General features: G+C 48.6%; 1 protein-coding gene and 1 pseudogene across 1 annotated transcript in view; one reads left to right on the forward strand and one right to left on the reverse strand.

The window, feature by feature from the left end:
* ITGAD (integrin subunit alpha D) overlaps positions 1–10,064 on the reverse strand; it is a 48,862-nt gene extending 38,798 nt beyond the window's left edge. The window contains exons 1-6 of the mRNA XM_004479433.5: positions 9,942–10,064; positions 8,257–8,362; positions 4,890–4,993; positions 4,686–4,756; positions 4,465–4,579; positions 844–974 (exon numbers count right to left, since the gene is read on the reverse strand). Coding sequence (XP_004479490.3) covers positions 844–974; positions 4,465–4,579; positions 4,686–4,756; positions 4,890–4,993; positions 8,257–8,362; positions 9,942–10,032 — 618 coding nt within the window. The 5' untranslated portion in view covers positions 10,033–10,064. The remainder of the gene's footprint in view (positions 1–843; positions 975–4,464; positions 4,580–4,685; positions 4,757–4,889; positions 4,994–8,256; positions 8,363–9,941) is intronic.
* Positions 5,751–7,554, forward strand: LOC139437468 (protein-L-histidine N-pros-methyltransferase pseudogene; annotated as a pseudogene).
* Positions 10,065–19,164: the final 9,100 nt, after the last annotated feature.

Here is a 19,164-nt window from a genome sequence, read left to right on the forward strand (position 1 = left end):
AATCTCATACTTTAAAAAAAAAATGATTTCATTTGATTTTCACAGCTGTGACATGAGTAGTGTATGGGTTTTATCCTTCCTTTAACAAAAATAGAGACATAAAAAGACTAAATGATTTGTTCAGGGTTGCATATTGAGTCAAAGAAAAAGTCAGAACAAGAATATCAGCTTTCTGTTTCTTGGTTAGCTTTCTTTCTATCGCATCTTTATGTACTATAAATCCAACAAAAGAGTTTTATAATTTTTTGTGTGCTAGTACCACATATACCACCTAACATTTCCCCTTTACCCACATTCAGATATATAATTCAGTGCTGTTAATTAGTCTCACAATGTTGTGCCGCCACCTCCACCATCCATTACCAAAACTTTTCCATCATCCCAAATAGAGACTCTATACATTTTTGTTGTTGTAGTTTTCGTCTTATTGAAACTCTACACTTTAAGCCTTAGCTCTCTATTCCTATCCTCATCTCATCCCTTGGTAACTTATATTCTAGATTCTCCTCCCAAGGTGTGTGTTTGTTTGTTTGTTTTTTAGGAGGTACCTGGGATTGAACTCAGGACCTTGTACATGGGAAGCAGGAGCTCAACCAGTGAGCTACATCGACTCCCCCCAAGGTTTTCAAACAAGACAAACATTCGATTTCCTGTGCGATGTGGGTGCATGCCAAATGTCACGGGGCTTGTAGTGGTCTCGAATGAACCCTGTGCTGCAACCACACCTTGACCGCGGACACAAGCCTCCTAGAGGTACCTCTCCGCTGAACACCCCCGGCAATGCCAGCCCCACCCCCCCACTGTGCCCTCCCCCGGGCAGACCCTTCCTCGCCCAGGCTTCACCAGGGTGTTGGTGCCTTGGAACTGGCCCATCACGGCTCTGACAAAGTTCTTCATCCGGTCAAAGTCACTTCTCTCGATGCTTCCAGAGCCGTCGATCAGGAAGACGATGTCCGTCTCTCGGTTTGGACACTCTGCAGGGAGGGACCGAGTGGGGAACCTGAGACACACTAGGGGGTCCCCAGTCATGCCCGGAAGCCCAGAAACCCCTCCTGCTCAACAAAGCCAGGGTGCCACTCTCGGCGTGGGGGTCCGTTCCCACCCGTGTGCCCAGTCATCCCCCTCTACAGAGGGATCCCAAATCTTTGCCCCAGTCCCTTCTCCCCTTGGCCAAGTCCCTGTTGCCCCCCTCCTCCCACCCGGCCTGGCAAGGGGGAGGAGCAAGTAGAGGACAGGGGCCAGGTGGCTCCTCATTCATTTACTCCACAAATACTTCTTGAAAGCATCCTCTGGGGAGGCCCGACTTGGCAAAGTGATTCAGAGTGGTCATTCTGGAGTCAGAGTGCCTGGGTTCAAGTCCCAGCTCTGCCACTTATGAGCTGCTGAACTCAGGCAAAGGAACTTAGCTTCTCTGGGCATCAGTTTTCTCATCTGTGAAATGGAGAGGATAACGGTCCCTGCATGACAGGCAGAGGAAGTGCCTCAGCCAGGGCCTGGCCCTCCGCAGGGCTGAGCACCGCCACCGCCATCTCCAGGCCTTCCTGTGGTGGCCACAGCATCCCCCAAGGCAGGAAGGAGCTGCCTAGCCGAGGGTTACACCTCCTGCACCCGGGTCAACTCGTACCCAAGGACCACCTCATAGTCCGAAGGGCCAGCCCAGCCCCAGGCTCCCCGTGGGGTCAGCAGCGGCCTCTGAGTCCGTTTCCAGGGAGATCTGACCTAAGACCACAGCTTTAAAAAACAAGCTCCTCCCTGCCCCCCTGGAGGTCACACATAACGAGAAAGACAGACTCTAAGCCCAGAAATAGATTTCAGGTGCCCCCGAGTGGGGGCTGTGGCTTGCGTGCAGGACCCAGGCAGGGTGCCGGGTGCTGACCTCCCCGGGCACCCACATCCTGTGTTGCTTCCAGGGTGGTGGGTGGCAGGGAGCCCAAACCTCAGAGCTGTGGGGACCTGCCTCCTGCAGCTGAAGACAAAACTGCCTTCCCCTTTCTCAACTCCCACCCCCACGCCTCACCCCCATCGGATCTGCTCCTCGAGCTCGAGCTTCCCTCGTGGTGAGAAGCAATGGCAGATCACTTCCCTTCCCTGCTTCCTCTACACCTCCGTACCAGGCTGAGAATCCCGTTTGGCAGAGCGAGCCTTCCCACGCTTGTGCGCGCAGCCCGAGCTACCCCATTGCCACATTTTGCATCCTGTGCCCAGTTTGTCAGCTGCAGCTGAAACCCCTCCTCCCCCACACCCTCCATTGGGCCTTCTCTCTTGCAAGTTCCTCCAGGATGTCGCCTCTCATTTCACGCCTTGTGTGCATCCCCTGGGCTTCCAGTAGGTTCCAGGATGTGGAAAAAAGGACCACGCCAGCCAGGCAAGACTGACCGAAGCTCTGGGCTCTGCCACCTTCTAGTCGGGGGACTTCACCCCTCTGAGCCTCAGTTTTCTCATCTGTAAAATGGGATCACCCACTCCTTCACCTCCCCGCTGAATCCTCCGATGATTCACTAAGGCGAGGTGTGCAGGCTTCTAGCACGTCTGCCTCCAGCCCATGCTCTGTGCACGCCGATCCCTTCCACTTTGGCTCAAACCTGCCCTTCCCGCCGCAGCTTTACGTGCCTGCTTTCCATTTCCATGGGGAATCCCAGCTTAGGAGAAGACCTGTACCTCCCCATGTTTAAATGCCACATCCCCTGGGTCACTCATCCCCTAACCAGGTTCACAGACACTCCTGGCTGGACACAGCGTGCCCAGGAGTCCTGGACGCCCCCCTCCGGGGCCCTCTCTCCATCCCTTCCACGACTCTGCTCTCACCGTTTGGCCTGGGGTGTAGGCTGGAAAATGCAGACACACACCCTCAATATCCACATCAAATCCCTGGATCCTGGGAATAGTGATCTTATTTGGGAAAAGGGCCTTTGCAGCTATGATTAATTTAAGGATTTGGAGGTGAGATAATCCTGGATAATCTATGACCCTGAGATGCGATCACATGTGTCCTTACCAGAGAGAGGAGGAGGAGGCGCGTGAAGATGGAGCAGACAGGGCCACAGCCAAGGGCCACGGGCAGCCCTGGCACCGAAGGGGGCAAGGAATGGCCTCTGCCTCGAGCCCCCCAGGAGAGGCGGCCCTGCCCACACCTTGATTTCAACCCGGGGAAAATGATTTCTCATTTCCAGCCTCCAGAACCACGAGGGAATAGATCTCTGTTGTCTTAAGCCACCACATTTGTGGGAAATTATTACAGCAGCCTCAGGAAATTAAGACACGGTGTTTCTGCTGCCGCTTCACCAAAAGTCTTGGTGTGGAAAGAGGATTTGGGCCAATGGATAGGGCATCCACCTACCACATGGGAGGTCCACAGTTCAAACCCCGGGCCTCCTTGACCGGTGTGGAGCTGGCCCATGCGCAGTGCTGATGCGTGCAAGGAGTGCCCTGACACGCAGGGGTGTCCCCCGTGTGGGGGAGCCCCACGTGCAAGGAGTGTGCCCTATGAGGAGAGCCGCCCAGCGCGAAAAAAGTACAGCCTGCGCAGGAATGACTCAGCACACACGGAGAACTGACGCAGGAAGATGAGGCAACAAAAAGAGACACAGATTCTGGGTGCCACTGATAAGGATAGAAGCGGGCACAGAACACACAGCGAATGGACACAGAGAGCAAACAATGGGGGGTGGGGAGAAATTTTTTAAAAAAGACTCCTGGTGTCTTGGCTTCTCTGGTCCAAAGCCTTGTTCCTGGGCAGCACCCCGAATTGCCCCTCCCCACCCCCCTCTGTAGGAGCCCCTTATCCCTTCTGATGCCACAGGTGAAGTTGTCCACATTTTCCTCATCCAAACACATGGGCCTCACTTAGTTAAAGCTCTGTGCTGTGTGCCAGGCATGTGGGTCTAAGTGCTTCCCACGACGACATCCTTGACCTCCCATAACCACCCATGGTCAAGAAGCCAAGGGAGAAAAGTCACGTCCAAGGCCCCAAGGGCCACCGCTACTCAAACGGACGCTCAGCGAGATCACCACCACCGTGTCCCCAGGCCCTGCAAAACTGCACAGAGTGCTTTCCACTGCCCTCCGGCTTGCTGTCCTCAGAGGGAGCGGGAATCGTCTGGAACCGCCTCCCTGTCGGATTCGCACCCTCACCCCAAGACTTTGCCATTCAGGACCCTTTTTCCGGAAAGCCTAACAAGCATCCCCCACCTGTTGGCAACTGCAAACCCCTCCCCCCGCCCCAGGGGCTCCCTCTTCCCCACTGGAATCTTCACCCTTCACCAGCGTAGGGCTCCTGCCCCAGCCAGGGTCCCAGTCTGGCCAGAATGGGCTCCCACCCCTCTTGGGCTTGCCGAGGCTCTCTTAGGCCCACTGAGGCCTCCAGGAAGGGACCATGCACCCCAGGCCTGACGCACGGGCCTCGCGCACTGACCGCCCTGGCTGCCTAGCCGTGCTGCACGCAGTCGCTGTTCCTGATGGACCTACCTGGCAGGGCTGCTGGCACTGTCCGGATGAGCTGCAGGTGGGAGTCCAGCAGGAGGCAGGAGCCTTTTGCGTACATGTTCTCCCCACAGGCTTTGTGCACGGTTGGGCCACAGGCCTGGAGGCAGAGGCCTGTGAGGGCAAGGGGGCCCCCCAGAGCACCTGCTCCTCTTCTACCCTCTGGCCCGCCCCCCAGGACCCTCCCGGGATCCAGGGCAACTCACCAGAAGCCAGAAGGAGTTGTTGGCAGCTGCCAAGGACAGGCCCAGGGACATATTCACGACCTCTGGGGGAACTGAGGGAGGCAGACACACACGGTCACCCTCACAAGCACACCTTCATTTGGGGGGAGAGTCTGACCTGGCAACTAAGAAGGGGTGCTTGGTCCGGGAGGGCAAGGGTCCTGCTTCCTGGGATGTGACACACACCGTGCAGCGGGAGGGGCTGGCAGGTTCCCGTGGCAGCCACACAGTCGTACAGCCGTCCCGTCTGGTTGACCGCCACCACCTCCAGAGGGGCTCCCACCACGAGTCTGGGGGTACACCAGGACATATAGTCACAGAGGGGCGCAAAGCAGAGGGCGCTCTGGGGCGAAGAAGTATTGCGAGATGTGCAACTGAGACTTTGTGACCTCTTGACATTTTAATTTTTGGGAAAAGTTTACCACTACTAAAATCTCTTCCGCCCCCATCCCATGAGAAAACTAGTCAAATAAGATTCCTTCTAGAGAGCTCTTCCTTTGAGCCCTATAGAAGACATTCATGGGCTCGCCAAGAGTTTGCTGATCAAAACTGAAACAAATGGTTGAAAACTCTGCGATTTGGGACCTATGGTGCAAATGGGTGAACAGACTCCCGGTCTAAACAATCGGCCCACCTGCTTTTTATTTACCCCAACCCATTCCTGACGTGGAGACTCAATCTCTTCCATTCTGGGGTTACAGTTTTAGTGGGAAAACAACTGTCATCCAACTGTATATCGTTTATCGTAAATACTGGTGACCGGTGGCCAACCAATAGTTTTATAGTCCTTAAAAAAAAAAAAATCGTGGTGGGGCCTGAAAACGAATCAATGGTGATAGAAGGGGAGGGGGGTTAGAACCTTCTAGAGTGTGCGGAGAGTGGGGAATGTTTTATCTCTTGACTGATTTGCACTGATGTAAAAATTCATGGAGTGGCCCTCCAGGTTGATGCACTTCAGTCTGTTAAATTTCTAAACAAGAAAACAAAGAGAAAACAAACCCTGGGGCCTGGCACGGCGTCCGTCTCCCAGCTGGGGAGGGGGACGGCATGAGTGTCCTCTGTGAGAACCAGAGCTCCTGGAGACAGGGCTGGGTACAGAATTTACAGGTCCCAGGGCAAAATGGAAACGCTGGGCTCCTTGTTCAAAAAGCAGAAGAGCTGTTGCCTTTCTTCTGCTCTCTTTCTCAACCTGCCCTCATGTTTGTTATTTGCTACTGAGTGTCACACTCCTGCGGGCACGGGGATGCCCATGGGCGGTGCAGACCCTCCTAAGGCCGCACCTGGCAGCTGCTAGGTGAAGGGTGGGTGGATGCATGCCTGGACTCTGGCTTTCCCCAGTTCATGTTCAGGCCCCGCCAGGGTGGAGGGTGCAGTGGTCACAGAGGAAGGGGAAGAACTATCCTTGGGGAGGTGTGGGGAGGTATGGGGAGGTGGGGGGCCAAGGCTCCAAAACCCTAGTGAGTCTCCATTGTCCCATCACACCTTATAAATTCAAAGATAACATTAAGAATTTCGAGAGGGTAGGGTGGGAAGTCTGCAAGTCGGCTGTTCCTCCCTATGCCCCTCCTTGGCTCTGAAGGGGCTGGATGGGCAAGTTGGGCATGATGGCTGGAGTCCTGGCAGCTGTGGTGGCTGCTGGAGGCAGCCGTGGCTTCTCCTCCTTCTCGCCCTGATGCTGGCAGCCACGGCCTCCAATAAGACTGAAACTGTTCGGGGCTAGCTGTGCCTGAGCCTGAGCCTGTCTTCCACGTGGCTGGCACAGAGGATGTGCACACTGCGGAGCCCTATACTGAATTGGACCAGCAGTCTGGCAGGCAGTGGTGACCGTGGGTTACAGAAAGGAGAAGCACCAGTGGGATGTGTGCAACAGAGAGAAATTAAGGGAATCACTCCAGGCTGTCTTTGTTCAGAGTTATTTGATCAAGTACCACAGCTCTTCTTAAACAACAGCATTGAGAAACCAGGCAGGTTATTTATTCAATTATATCGTGCTTTTGTATCATCTGTTTTTAGCCAGTTTGTATCTGGACATCTATCAATGGGTTGCTAGGAAGAGGCTCAATGTTTGTGTTTTCACCTGATCAACTTCAGAGCCCACTTAAAATTAATCCAGACTGGAAAACCCATAGACTTCTTGATTTCAGTGGAGCAATTACAAAAATCATGAGCCCTCATTTGAAGAAATCTATGCCGCTGAGCTACCTGAAACCGTGATCTGGCAGCTTCAGATATAGAAACCCAGAGTGCTTGGTATAAATGAATGGCAGAAGACAGGGTTCCAGTGTGAAGTTGTCAGCTGCTTGACTTTTCTGGACTGCAGAGATCAGCCCCCGACTTTGTTAAAAGATGGTAGAAGTGCAGGGAGCTAATGTGGCTCAGTGATTGAGTGCTGGCTTCCCACATATGAGGATATGAGGTCCTGGGTTCAATCCCCTGCCCCAGTACCTCAAAAATTTTTAATAAATTTTTTTTTTAAATAAAGCCATCGGAAGTATCTTGGAGCCAACTTGAGACACGGTCATCCTGGCCCCGGCCTTGCCCTTCCATCCCTATGTGGGAAACAGTGGCAAGTGTAAGAAAGCACCAGAAATGTTGGACGTTAAGGGACAGAACCAGAAGAACAAGAGAATCGTCTGCCTGAAGTTTTTGGAAAAGCTGGTTTTTGTTGTGGAGGCTGTCCCCAGACTGCCACCCCCCTTGTGAAGGCGACTACTGCGATCTAGATGACACGGTCTTTGTTCTCGAGCAGGATGAGCACATGGAGCCCACCCCAAGAGTGCGCCCTCCAAAAGAGGATCTGCATTCGCGGCTACATGAAGGGGGGACCTTTGGGGACTGCCATTCTAAATAACACGTAGGAGTTGAAAAAGCCAAAAATACTATTTCTTTGCAGTGTGTAAAAGGACTGTTTTTAAAAAAATGAAAACCCAACTTGGAGGATTTTTATCAACTCTGTACTTGGTAATGCAGGTCATACTCCAATTATGATGGAAATTTTTAAAATATATATATTCAGTTGCAGTAGGAATGCATTCCCAGACAAAGCAGTAATTGTGACTTCACGTGGAACCAATAAATGGTTTTTAATAAAATGAAGACTGGCAATAAAGCTGTCTATTCCGTTCCAAATACTGGGTATAAGGCCCCAAAATTCTTTCATGTTTAGAGCTTCTTTCTCTCTGTCATTATTCAAGAAAATGTTTTTAATCATGCTAATAAACGTTGAGATTAAATTTTTTTTTTCCAAAGGGTGACTGAAGAGACTGGAACTCCAAGTGCATGCCCCTCCTGAGCCTGGCCCCATGGGAGGAGGCCCTGCCTCTCGAGCCAGGGCAGGCTCAGGGCCGCATCCCGCCCAGGGTTTGGTGGCCCTTCCTGGGGTCGTGAATAACTCATGGTCATGTCAGAGGCCTCAGAGGCATCGAGGAAAGGCTTCTTGCCCACCCTGCCCCTCTTCCAGAGCCCCCCCACCCGGAGAGCCGGAGAGCCGCCTGCCTGCAGGCTGTGCACACGGTGAGGGAAGCGGCTGAGGGGGCGAGAGAGCGCAGCTTACCGAGATGGGCCAAACTGGGCCACGCTCTGCCCAAAGCCGGCTCCGTCCTCTTGGAAGACTGTGGGCTCCTCCATGTCCAGGATGGACCCATGACCGCAGGCCAGGACTGAGGGACATGAGGAGCTGGGGGTTAGCGAAGCCCCCGACCTCGGAGGGCCTCCAGCCCTGGTCCCCTGGCTGCCCAGGAGGCCGAGCCATGGCCTTCCAACTTCTCCACCGAAGCCTGCCCCCTGTTTGGCTCTCACCCCTCTTGCCCCTGAAAAAAAACCAAACCCCAATGCCCGGGGGAACAGTCCAAGGAAACGCCCCTCCCCAGTGCCCTTCAGAGGACATCTGCGATCTGAAGCCAGGGCATGCCTGTGGTATGCGACCATACAAGTTATTGTCCAAACTGAGACCTTGCCAGGGACGTTAGGGCTGTCGTGGGCAAGCTGGGGAGATGGTGGCCGACTTGAAGACTGCCCTCTTCCAGCTTCTTCGTGTCGGGACAGGGACCCTGTGGTTCCCACAGGTGAACAGACTCAGGATTCTTTACTCATTCTTTGTAATTATTTGTTTCCCTCGTCTCCCTCCTGCAGTGGCGGGCTCCCAGGCAAGGCCTGTCTGTCTTGTCCTCGGGTGCCTGCTGCAGGGCCGGCACTTGGCGGCTGGCTGGTTAGTACTGACCTACTGGAACAACGTGCTGAGCACGTCCCTGGCCCAGCCAGGACCCAAGCCCAACTTCTGATCACATCCCCTCCCCACTCCATTTCAAGGGTTTTTTCTGACTCTCCCACTCTCAAGCAGGCATCATCCTTCCTCCCCCTTCCCTCTAGGATTTCCAGCTGACTCCAGCCCCAGGCGTGCACGCTGTAATGGGGACAAGTGTCAGTTCAGGCAGCGAGGGTTTGGAGACCTGAACTCTAGGGTTCTGGAAAGAGACACAGTGTCAGGAATTAGTTCAGGGTGCTGGGACCAAACGGGGGCCACGTGCCTTGCATCCTACCGTTTCCTTCCTTCAAGCGAGACCGTTTTCTGAGCCTTGAAGGCAGTTCTGAAGGCAGCTCCTATTAAGTGGCAGCTCCTCAGGGACGGCCTGGTGGGCCATATGTGAGCAAAGCAGGTGGGCCTGAGCACAGAGGATGGTGGGGACTTCGGAATTTGTGCCCCTCCAAAGGGAACAGGACCCAGAGCTGCAAGGCCCTCCCATTGCTCAAGAGATGCTCAAGAGAAGCTCGAAATTGATTTTGTTATGTTTTTGGTGACGAATCTGAATTCTCAAAGACACACAAAGCATGAATGTGGTCCTGATACAGTTTCCAACTTCTGGACTCTTCTTCTGGGAGCAGTGGGTCAGCTCAGCTGCAATAAAGCCTTGGGGGAACCCAGATCCCAAAGAGGTGGTATCCAAACGTACCCCCTCCCTGTTCCTTCTGGTTCCTTCTGGGGCCTTCTGCGCCCTGGCCGATGCTGAGACAAACTCCCCTCACCCCCACAGCGCCATACCCAGGCCCCAGGAGTGGGAGGGAGGGAGGCGCTGGTGAATGTAGCCCTTTCAGTGAGGAGAACCTACAGGCCCATCTCCCCTCACCTTCGCTCCCGTCTCACCCTTCACGATTCCAGACCCTGGCTTCTCTCCACCAGGCCCCGGTCAGAAGGACGCGCCCCCCCCAGCTCCTTCCCAGCCCCTGGCGGCCCACACTTACCTCCCAGGAGCAGCAGTGCTGGAAAAGCCATCGCGGAGGTGGAGGGAAGAGGAGGCTGCTGCACGCTGGGTGAAGGAACCCAGCAGTGCATGGTGTTCTGGGTTAAAACACTGACTCAGGACCTCAAGTGCAGGGGGAGGGGTGCAGTGGGGAAGAGAATTTTGGTTAATTATAGATGAGGGCTGAACGCCAATGACAGCCTTGGGGGAAATCTCTCACGCTTCTCCCCTCCCACCTCCTGGGGCCTCAAGTCCGACCACCCTCCCCAGCTCTCTGGGACCCAGAGAACCAGGCTGCACCCAAGTGGAAGGGGAGGACGTTGCGAGCCTAGAGAGGGGCATTGGCGGGGAGAGGGTTGGTAGCTGGGGTAGAGCTCAGTGGAGAGGAGAATAAGTAGCCAAACTATGATCAGTTCCTACGACAGAGTGCAGACACCACCATGCAGCTCAAGCTCAGCAACTTTATCTTCAGTGAAGGAAGCCTGACGCCAGAGTGAGTGAGGTAGGATTCCTTTTGTATGAAGTTCAAGAACAGGCCAAAATGAGCAACTATCTACGAAGACAGAAATCAGAAAAGTGATTGTTTCTGAGGGGATGGAGAGAAAACATTTAACACTAGGTAGATGGAAACTTTGCCATTTTTATTTTGAAATTAGTCAAGTTGAGGAGGAGGGAGGGTTGATAAATGGGTGGCTGGTCTTTATTCTCTGTAATTGTCTGTGTTTGAAATATTTCGCAATTGAGCATAAATAAATGAATGTTTCTCAAAAATATGACAAAAGTCCAACTGTGAAAACCCAGGAAGAGACTGAGAAGGTAAAAATATATGGCAAAATCCCTAACTATGGTGTAAATCATTTTATGTATATATGTGATAACCACTTAAAAGTAGGTTAAATGTCAAGTATAGGTAATATAAAATAATTTCCTATACAAAGATTTCACGTCGAGTTCTTGTTTTCTCAATCCCCTTGAGCTGATATTGAATGGACAGAAGAAATTCCTTTTGATGCTGGGAAGGGCACTGACATTACCTCTGCAGGTTCTGATTGCTGCCTTTGAAACTGACTCACCTACTTCCTTGTAAAGACTGCCAAGGCCAAGTTCAGCAACAGCCTGATCCCTTTTGTGCTAAGGGGTCTGTAGCAGGCAGTCCCCCAGTCATCAGCTCTGTGGATCCATGAACCACAAAATAATTTGTGTTTGGAACCACAAAATAATTTTTTGATGATTCTCCTTAATCCCAAAATTTACAGACCTCTTTATTTCCTCCATCTTCATTATACTGCATATTTTGGATATGACCTTAAATGGCATCACTTTTCTTACACGGTCTTTAATTTTGAACTTCCCTCCCCAAGTGATACTTGATGCTAACTTTTGCTGATTTCAGCAACTGTAAAGATTTCCAACTTTGCCTCAATTGTATTATCACTTATCTCAGCAAAATTTTTGTTTCCCACTCACTTTTAGAGAATAAGGTCAAAATGCAATAAGATATTAAAATATTTGCAAAAACACATGCTGTCACAAAAGCTGCTGTTTACCAGGCCCAATGCCCAATTGCTGTGACTGACTCCTATGGCAGTTCCACATTTATGAGAAATACCAACTTCCAGTAAAATCTTTAAAAGTATACTTTAAAAATAATAAAACAGGGAGCAGATGTGGCTCAAGCAGTTGAGCTCCCGCCTCCCACATAGGACGTCCTGGGTTTGGTTCTGGGTGCCTCCTGGGAAAAAAAAAAAAACAAACAACAAACAAAGCAAAAGAAAACAGCAACTCAGGGAAGCTGATGTGGCTCAGTGGTTGAGCACCAGCTTCCCACATAGGAGGTCCAGGGTTTAATCCCTGTCCTGGTACCTCAAAAATTAATTAATTAATAATATTTACAAATCAGTTTGAGGGGGAATATTTTTGTACACTTTCACCAGAATAAGCCATGCCTACTCCAGTCATTTGCCAGTTAAGGTCCACATCCAGAGTTTGTTTTGCTTTTTTTCCCTACTCTTTATTTCAATTAAACATGAAAATCCTAATTCACAATTATAGGTTACCAGAAATGGCAGTTGTGTTGATGGCTGTGCTTGATAGTTCTAGATTTTCAGATACAACATGAACAGGTAAGTTATGGAGAAATTGTCTCCGTTTACTTCCATAGTTTTGTGAAGTGCTGAGTCAACTGAGAAATAACAAACTAAGCTTCAAGGGAACAAAGGCATTTATTTGGGGTTTTAGAATTGCAAATTTGGGAGCACAGATTCAGGTAGCAACCCAAATAGTGTCCCTTCTTGACATTTCCAGGCAAGGGCCTTTGAAGAAAAAGATAAGTTGTTTGTGGTTGGTGGATATTTGGGGTACTTCAACTGTCCTTCAGGTTAGATTGTTAACTGAGTTCTTTATATTGTGGCTTGTTTTATGGGGTCCAGATATCCTTGGGGTTTTGAGGAACATTGTTGCTTGAGGCTGTATATTTTGGCCGTTTGTGATATCTGACTTATTTACCCAAGATCCCCCGAACCCATTTTAAATCTCTTAACTATAGTGACTTTTGTTTTATTTATTCTAACATTTCCCCCTTTTGATCATGATCTTCCTCTGAAAGCACTGTTAGTTAACATTTGATATTAAATCCTTGGTGCCAGGAAGACTCATCTCCGGGAGTCCTGTTCCACTCCCAGAAGGTAATGACTTTATTTGTAGAGTTTGGCTTAGAGAAGGGCCACATTTGAGTAAAAGGAGGTTTTCAGGGGGTGACTCTTAGGCGTTAAGAGTTTTGTCCTTACAGAAATAAGTTTCATAAGTGCAAGGAGATTACATAAATGTTACATAAAAATATAGTGGATTCCTATATGCCCTGCTTCCTACACTTCCCACATTTTCCCACATGAACAACATCCTTCATTAGTGTGGTACATTTATTACGAGATGAAAATATTTTGGAGCATTGCCACTAAGCATGAATTATAGTTTACATTGTAGTTTATACTCTCTCCCACACAATTTTGTAGGTTATGGCAAGATATTTAATGGCCTATATCTGTCATTGTAATTTAATTCAGGAGAATTCCCAAGTCCTGAAAATGTCCCCATGTTACACCTGTTTTTCCCTCTCCCTGCCTTCAGAACCTCCAGTGGCCACTGCTTCCACATCAATGATATAAGTTCTTCCCTTGCTAGAATCACAATAAGTCTATAGTAGAATACCACTAAGTCTACTTTAGTCCATAGTTCATTCCCCAATCCTGAGGATTCTGGGATGGTGATGCCTACTCCACCTCTAATTGAGAGGGGACTTCGATCCTGTGGGGCAGATAGATGGGACTCTCTTGCTTGCAGTTGTAGACTTTCTCTGTTCCTTGGGATGGTTGTTGTCCTGGGTGAGTACAGTGAACTGGAGAGTAGGTGTTGCAACTCCATTGACATTCAGGACCCAGCTGGCCTGTGGACAACCCAAAGATTTTAGCCTCTTTGATGTATACCTATCAACCCTAGTACAAATTATAGGTTCAAATAGAAGAGCCACATTTAGGGAAACCACAACTGAGTCTAACTCTATCACACAGGGGAGCATAAATTCCAAAGTAGGGCCCACTGGCAAGGTATCAAACTCCTGAGCTATCTGCCCTGACCATAGTGTCTAGATATGTTTCAAATGGCTTTTTCTAGTTAGGAAATTCCATGGAAACAAGTACAACTTCTTAGAAAATTCCAGCCTATACTAGGTCTTTTGACAAGTGGATTACTGTCTCTTTTAGGTCTGAAATGATTTTTAAGTTGATAAGTAAAAGATTCTAGGTTAGTTATACCCTTTGTTTCTAACAGGTTCTTCTTTTCTAAATCAGGGAGTAAGATTGTCACTATGCAGGTCCCACTCCAGGCTGGTGGTAAGGCTATGTAGGCATTTTTTTCCACATACGAAGAAATAGCTAATGCCAGCCAGACTGAGAGTAAAATATTACCTTTAACCTAGCAGTTTGGTTCATGCCGTGCCACGCAGGGGTGTCCCCTGTGTAGGGGAGCCCCCCGCACAAGGAGTGTGCCTTGCAAGGAGAGCTGCCCTGTGCAAAAAAGAAGCACAGCCTGCCCAGGAGTGGCGCCACACACATGGAGACCTGATGCAGCAAGATGACACAACAAAAAGAGACACGGACTCCCAGTGCTGCTGACAGGAATGCAAGTGGACACAGAAGGACATACAGTGAATGGACACAGAAAGCAGACAATGGGGAGGGGGAGAGGGGAGAGAAATAAATAAAAATATATAAATCTTTGGGAAGCGGCTGTGGCTCCATCCGTTGGGGTTTCCGTCTACCATATGGGAGGCCCTGGGTTCACATCCTGGGGCCTCCTTGTGAAGGCAGACTCACTCGCACGCTGCAGAGCACCACCCAGCCCACAAGCGCCGCAGAACGCCATCCGGCCAGCAGATGCCGCAGGGCACCACCCAGCCTGCAAGTGCCACAGAGAGCTGACTCAGCGAGGTGAGACAACAAAGGAGACAAGCAAGAACACAGAAGAACACGCAGCAAGTGGACACAGAGAACAGACAGCAAGCAAGCCACAAGGGGAGAGGGGAAATAAAAATAAATACAGACAGAGAAGAATGCACAGCAAATGGACACAGAGAGCAGACATCATGCAAAAAAAGCCACAAGGGGGGATATAAAAATAAATAAATATATAAATAAATAAATCTTAAAAAAAAAAAAAAACCCTTACAACTGTCCCAGGCTGGTTGCTGAGGAGGCAGGGGGAGAGGGTGTGGCTGGCCAAGGGTGGAGAACAGCCTCTGAGAAAGTTTGTGAGGTTTGACCAGCCTTGAGGGCATTACTTCTGCACTGCCCGCCGTGGAGTTACACTAAATGCTTTCTGCCCTAGCACATGGGGTCTGAGCTGTGAAGAATGCCAATGATCGCGATCTGCTGGCCATACCAGAAAAGTACATGAAAAAGGAAAAATAACAATCACTAAATAAAAGAAGCAAGCAGGTGCCTTTACTGACACCCTCTCCAAGGCCCTTGGAAACTTACCTATACCCCATTACTGGGTGCTTAGCCCTGGTTTGAGCAGTCAAACAGGGGCAATCCTAAACATCTAGAACAAGTTGAGCCAAGAGCCAAAGAACAGTGGTAGCACAGAGCTACTTAACAGCAAATCCCTAGGCAAGACAGAGAAACTGAACATCAGAGTAAACTCAGCATCAGAATCAGATGCCTAGACATCAGCAAAAAAATTACAAGTCATGCCAAGGAAAAGAAAGGCAAAGGAACAAATCAAACCTCCAGGTGAGTCACAGAACTTGGAACAGCTTATCAATGAGGTTCATACAAATCTCCTAAATAAAATCATGGAGCTCATGGACAACATGGCTAAAGAAATAAATAGACATTAAGAAGACACTCAGTGAGCACAAAGGAAAATTTGAAATATTGGATAGAAAAATAACAGAGATTATGGGAATGAAAGATACAATAAGTGAGATTAAAAATACAACAAAAGCACACAAAAGTAAATTTGAAATCATGGAAGAAAGAAACAGTGATGTAGAGGAAAGAACGATTGAAATTGAAGAGAGAGAAAAACATAGAACATAGAAAAGAATGGGAAAAAATTGGGCAGGAAGCTGAATAATAACATGAAGCACACCAACATACGTGTTATGGGAATTTCAGAAGGAGACAAGAAGGGAAAAGGGGTAGAAAGAATATTTGAGGAAATAATGGCTGAAAATTTCACAACTCTCACGAAAGACATGAATATATGTCCAGGAAACACAGCGTACTCCAATTAGAATAAATCCTAATAGACCTATCCCCAGGACACACAATATCCAGAATGCCAAATGCCAATGATAAAGAGAAAAATTTGAAAGCACCAAGGGAAAAGCAAAACATCACATATAAGGGATGGCCAATAAGACTTGGTGCAGATTTCGCTTCAGAAACCATGGAGGCAAGAAGGCAGTGGTATGATATAATTAAGGTACTGAAAGAGAACAACTGTCAGCCAAGAATTCTTTATCCAGAAAATGTCCTTCAAATATGACAGTGAGTTTAAAATATTCACAGATAAACAGAAACTGAAAGAGCTCATAGACAAGAATCCAGCTCTGCAGGAAACACTGAAGGAGTTTTGCATCCAGAAAAGAAAAGACAAGAGAGAGAGGATTGGAGAAGAGTATAGAAGTGAAGACTATCAGAAAGGGTAACCAAAAGGTAGAAAGATGGACAAAAATAAGATATGACATAGCCAAAGGATAAAATGGCTGAAGTAAGTAATGCCTTTGCAATAATAACATTGAATGTTAATGGATTCAACTCCCCAATCAAAAGACACAGGCTGGAAGCAGACTTGGCCCAATGGATAGGGCGTCCACTTACCACATGGGAGGTCTGCAGTTCAAACCCTGGGCCTCCTTGACCCATGTGGAGCTGGCCCATGTGCAGTACTGATACGTGCAAGGAGTGCCCTGCCACATAGGGGTGTCCCCAATGTAGGGGAGCCCCACGCACAAGGAGTGCATCCCGTAAGGAGAGCCGCCCAGTGCGAAAGAAAGTGCAGCCTGCCCAAGAAATAAGTAAAAAGTAAATCTTTAAAAAAAGACACAAGCTGACAGAATGGATAAGAAAACATGAGCCTTCCATGTGCTGTCTGCAGGAGACTCACCTTAGACCCAAGGATGCAAATAGTCTGAAAGTGAAAAGCATTTCATGAAAGATATTTCATGCAAATAGTAACCAAAAGAGAGCATGGTAGATCTACTGGAGTCAGACAAAACAGACCTTTTTTTTTCCTCTCCCCTTCCCCGCCCTCCTCGCGCCCAGATGTCTGCTCTCTGTGTCCACTCACTGTGTGTTCTTCTGTGTCCACTTATATTTTTGTCAGTGGCACTGGGAATCTTTGTCTCTTTTTGCTGCATCATCTTGCTGCATCAGCTCTCCGTGTGTGTGGCGCGCTACTCATGGGCAGGCTGCACTTTTTTTCTGCACTCGGCAGCTCCCTTTACGGGGCACACACCTTGCGTGTGAGGCTCCCCTAAACAGGGGACACCCCTGCATGGCATGGCACTTCTCATGTGCATCAGCACTGCACATGGGCCAGCTCATCACATGGGTCAGGAGGCCCTGGGTTTGAACCCTGGACCTCCCATGTGGTAGGCGGACACTCTCTCCATTGAACCAAATCCACTTCCCCAAAACAGACTTTAAATGCAACTCAACCTGTTGGGCACCCGCCTACTACATGGGAGGTCCCAGGGTTTGGGTCCCAGTGCCTCCTAAAGAAGACTAGCAGACGCAGTACCGCGGCAACAAGCAGATGCCTAAACGAGTAGATAACACAAGCCAGCAGATGCTGCAGTTCGTGGGGAACAATTGTGGCTCAGGCCTCCCATGCGGGAGGCCCTAGGTTCGGTTCCCAGTGCCACCTGGAAAAAGTGAGCAAACAATGAGCAGACAGACACAAGAACCATCTGGGGGAGGGGAAGGATTAAAAAAAGGTAAATAAATAAACATTTAAACAAAAAAGAAAGAGAGAGAGAGATGCATAAAGCCATTATAGGCGTCAGACTTGGCTCAGTGGTTAGGGCATCCGTCTACCACATGGGAGGTCTGTGGTTCAAACCTCGGGCCTCCTTGACCCGTGTGGAGCTGGCCCATGCGCAGTGCTGATGCACGCAAGGAGTGCCCTGCCACGCAGGGTGTCCCCTGCGTAGGGGAGCCCCACGCGCAAAGAGTGCACCCCGTAAGAAGAGCCGCCCAGCGAGAAAGAAAGTGCAGCCTGCCCAGGAATGGCGCCACACACACGGAGAGCTGACACAACAAGATGACGCAACAAAAAGAAACACAGATTCCCGTGCCGCTGATAACAACAGAAACAGACAAAGAAGATGTAGCAAATAGACACAGAGACCAGACAACCGGGGTGGGGGGGATGGGGAGAGAAATAAATAAATCTTTAAAAAAATAAAATAAAATAAAGCCATTATATATTAATAAAAAGGACAATCTGCCAAGGAGTAACAATCCTAAATATCTATGCACCTAAACAGGGTACCCCATCATGAGGCAAACTCTGGTAAAACTGAAAGGAAAAATAGACATCTCTGCAATAAGAGAGACTGCAACATACCACTCACATCAATAGTTAGAACAACTAGATAGAAGATTAGCAAGGAAACAAAGAACTTGGACAATGTGATAAATTAGCTGGGCCTGACAGAAATATACAGAACATTGCATTCAAAATTGACAGGTTATACATTCTTCTGAAGTGCTCTCTCATGGATCTTTCTCCAGGATAGGCCACATGTTGGGTCACATCACAGCTCGCAATAAATTTTAAGAAGACTGAAATTATACAAAGCACCTTCTCTGACCATAATGGAATGAAGCTGGAAATCAGTAATAGGTGGGAAAGAGGGAAATTCATAAATATATGGAGGCTAAACAACACACTCCTAAACAACCAGTGGGTCAAAGAAGAAACTGCAAGAGAAATTAGTAGATATCTGAGATGAATGAAAACAATAACACAACTTATCAAAACTTACGGGATACAGCAAAGACAGTGCTGAACGGGAAATTTATAGCCCTATAGGCCTATATTAAAAGAAGAAGAAAGAGTTAAAATCAGAGATCTAATTGAATAACTGGAGAACCTAGAAAAAGACTAGCAAATAAATCCCAAAGCAAGCAAAAGAAAAGAAATAACAAAGATTAGAGTAGAAATAAATGAAATAGAGAAAATCAACAAAACCAAAAGCTGGTTCTTTGAGAAAATCAATAAAAGCGACAAACACTTACCAAGACTAACAAAGATGAAAAGAGAAAAGATATAAATAAATAAAATCAGGGATGAAAGTGGGAACATTATGACGGACCCCACAGAAATAAAAAGGTTCATAAGGGGATATTATGAGAAACTGTTTACCGACAAATTAGACAACCTAGATGAAATGCACAAACAGCCTACATTAACTTTACAAGAAATACAAGAACTCAACAAATCAATCACAAGCAAAGAGACTGAATCAGATCTTCCAGCAAAGAAAAGTCCAGGACCAGATGGCTTCATAGGTAAATTCTACTAAACAGTTTGAGAAGAATTAACACCAATCCTGTTTAACCTCTTCCAAAAAAACAAAACAGAGGGGATACTACCCAACACATTTTATGAAGCCAACATCACCATAATACCAAAGTCAGATAAAGATACTCTTA

The sequence above is a fragment of the Dasypus novemcinctus genome, chromosome 23 (genome assembly GCF_030445035.2).
Source record: "Dasypus novemcinctus isolate mDasNov1 chromosome 23, mDasNov1.1.hap2, whole genome shotgun sequence".
In the NCBI taxonomy this organism is placed as follows: Eukaryota; Metazoa; Chordata; class Mammalia; order Cingulata; family Dasypodidae; genus Dasypus; species Dasypus novemcinctus.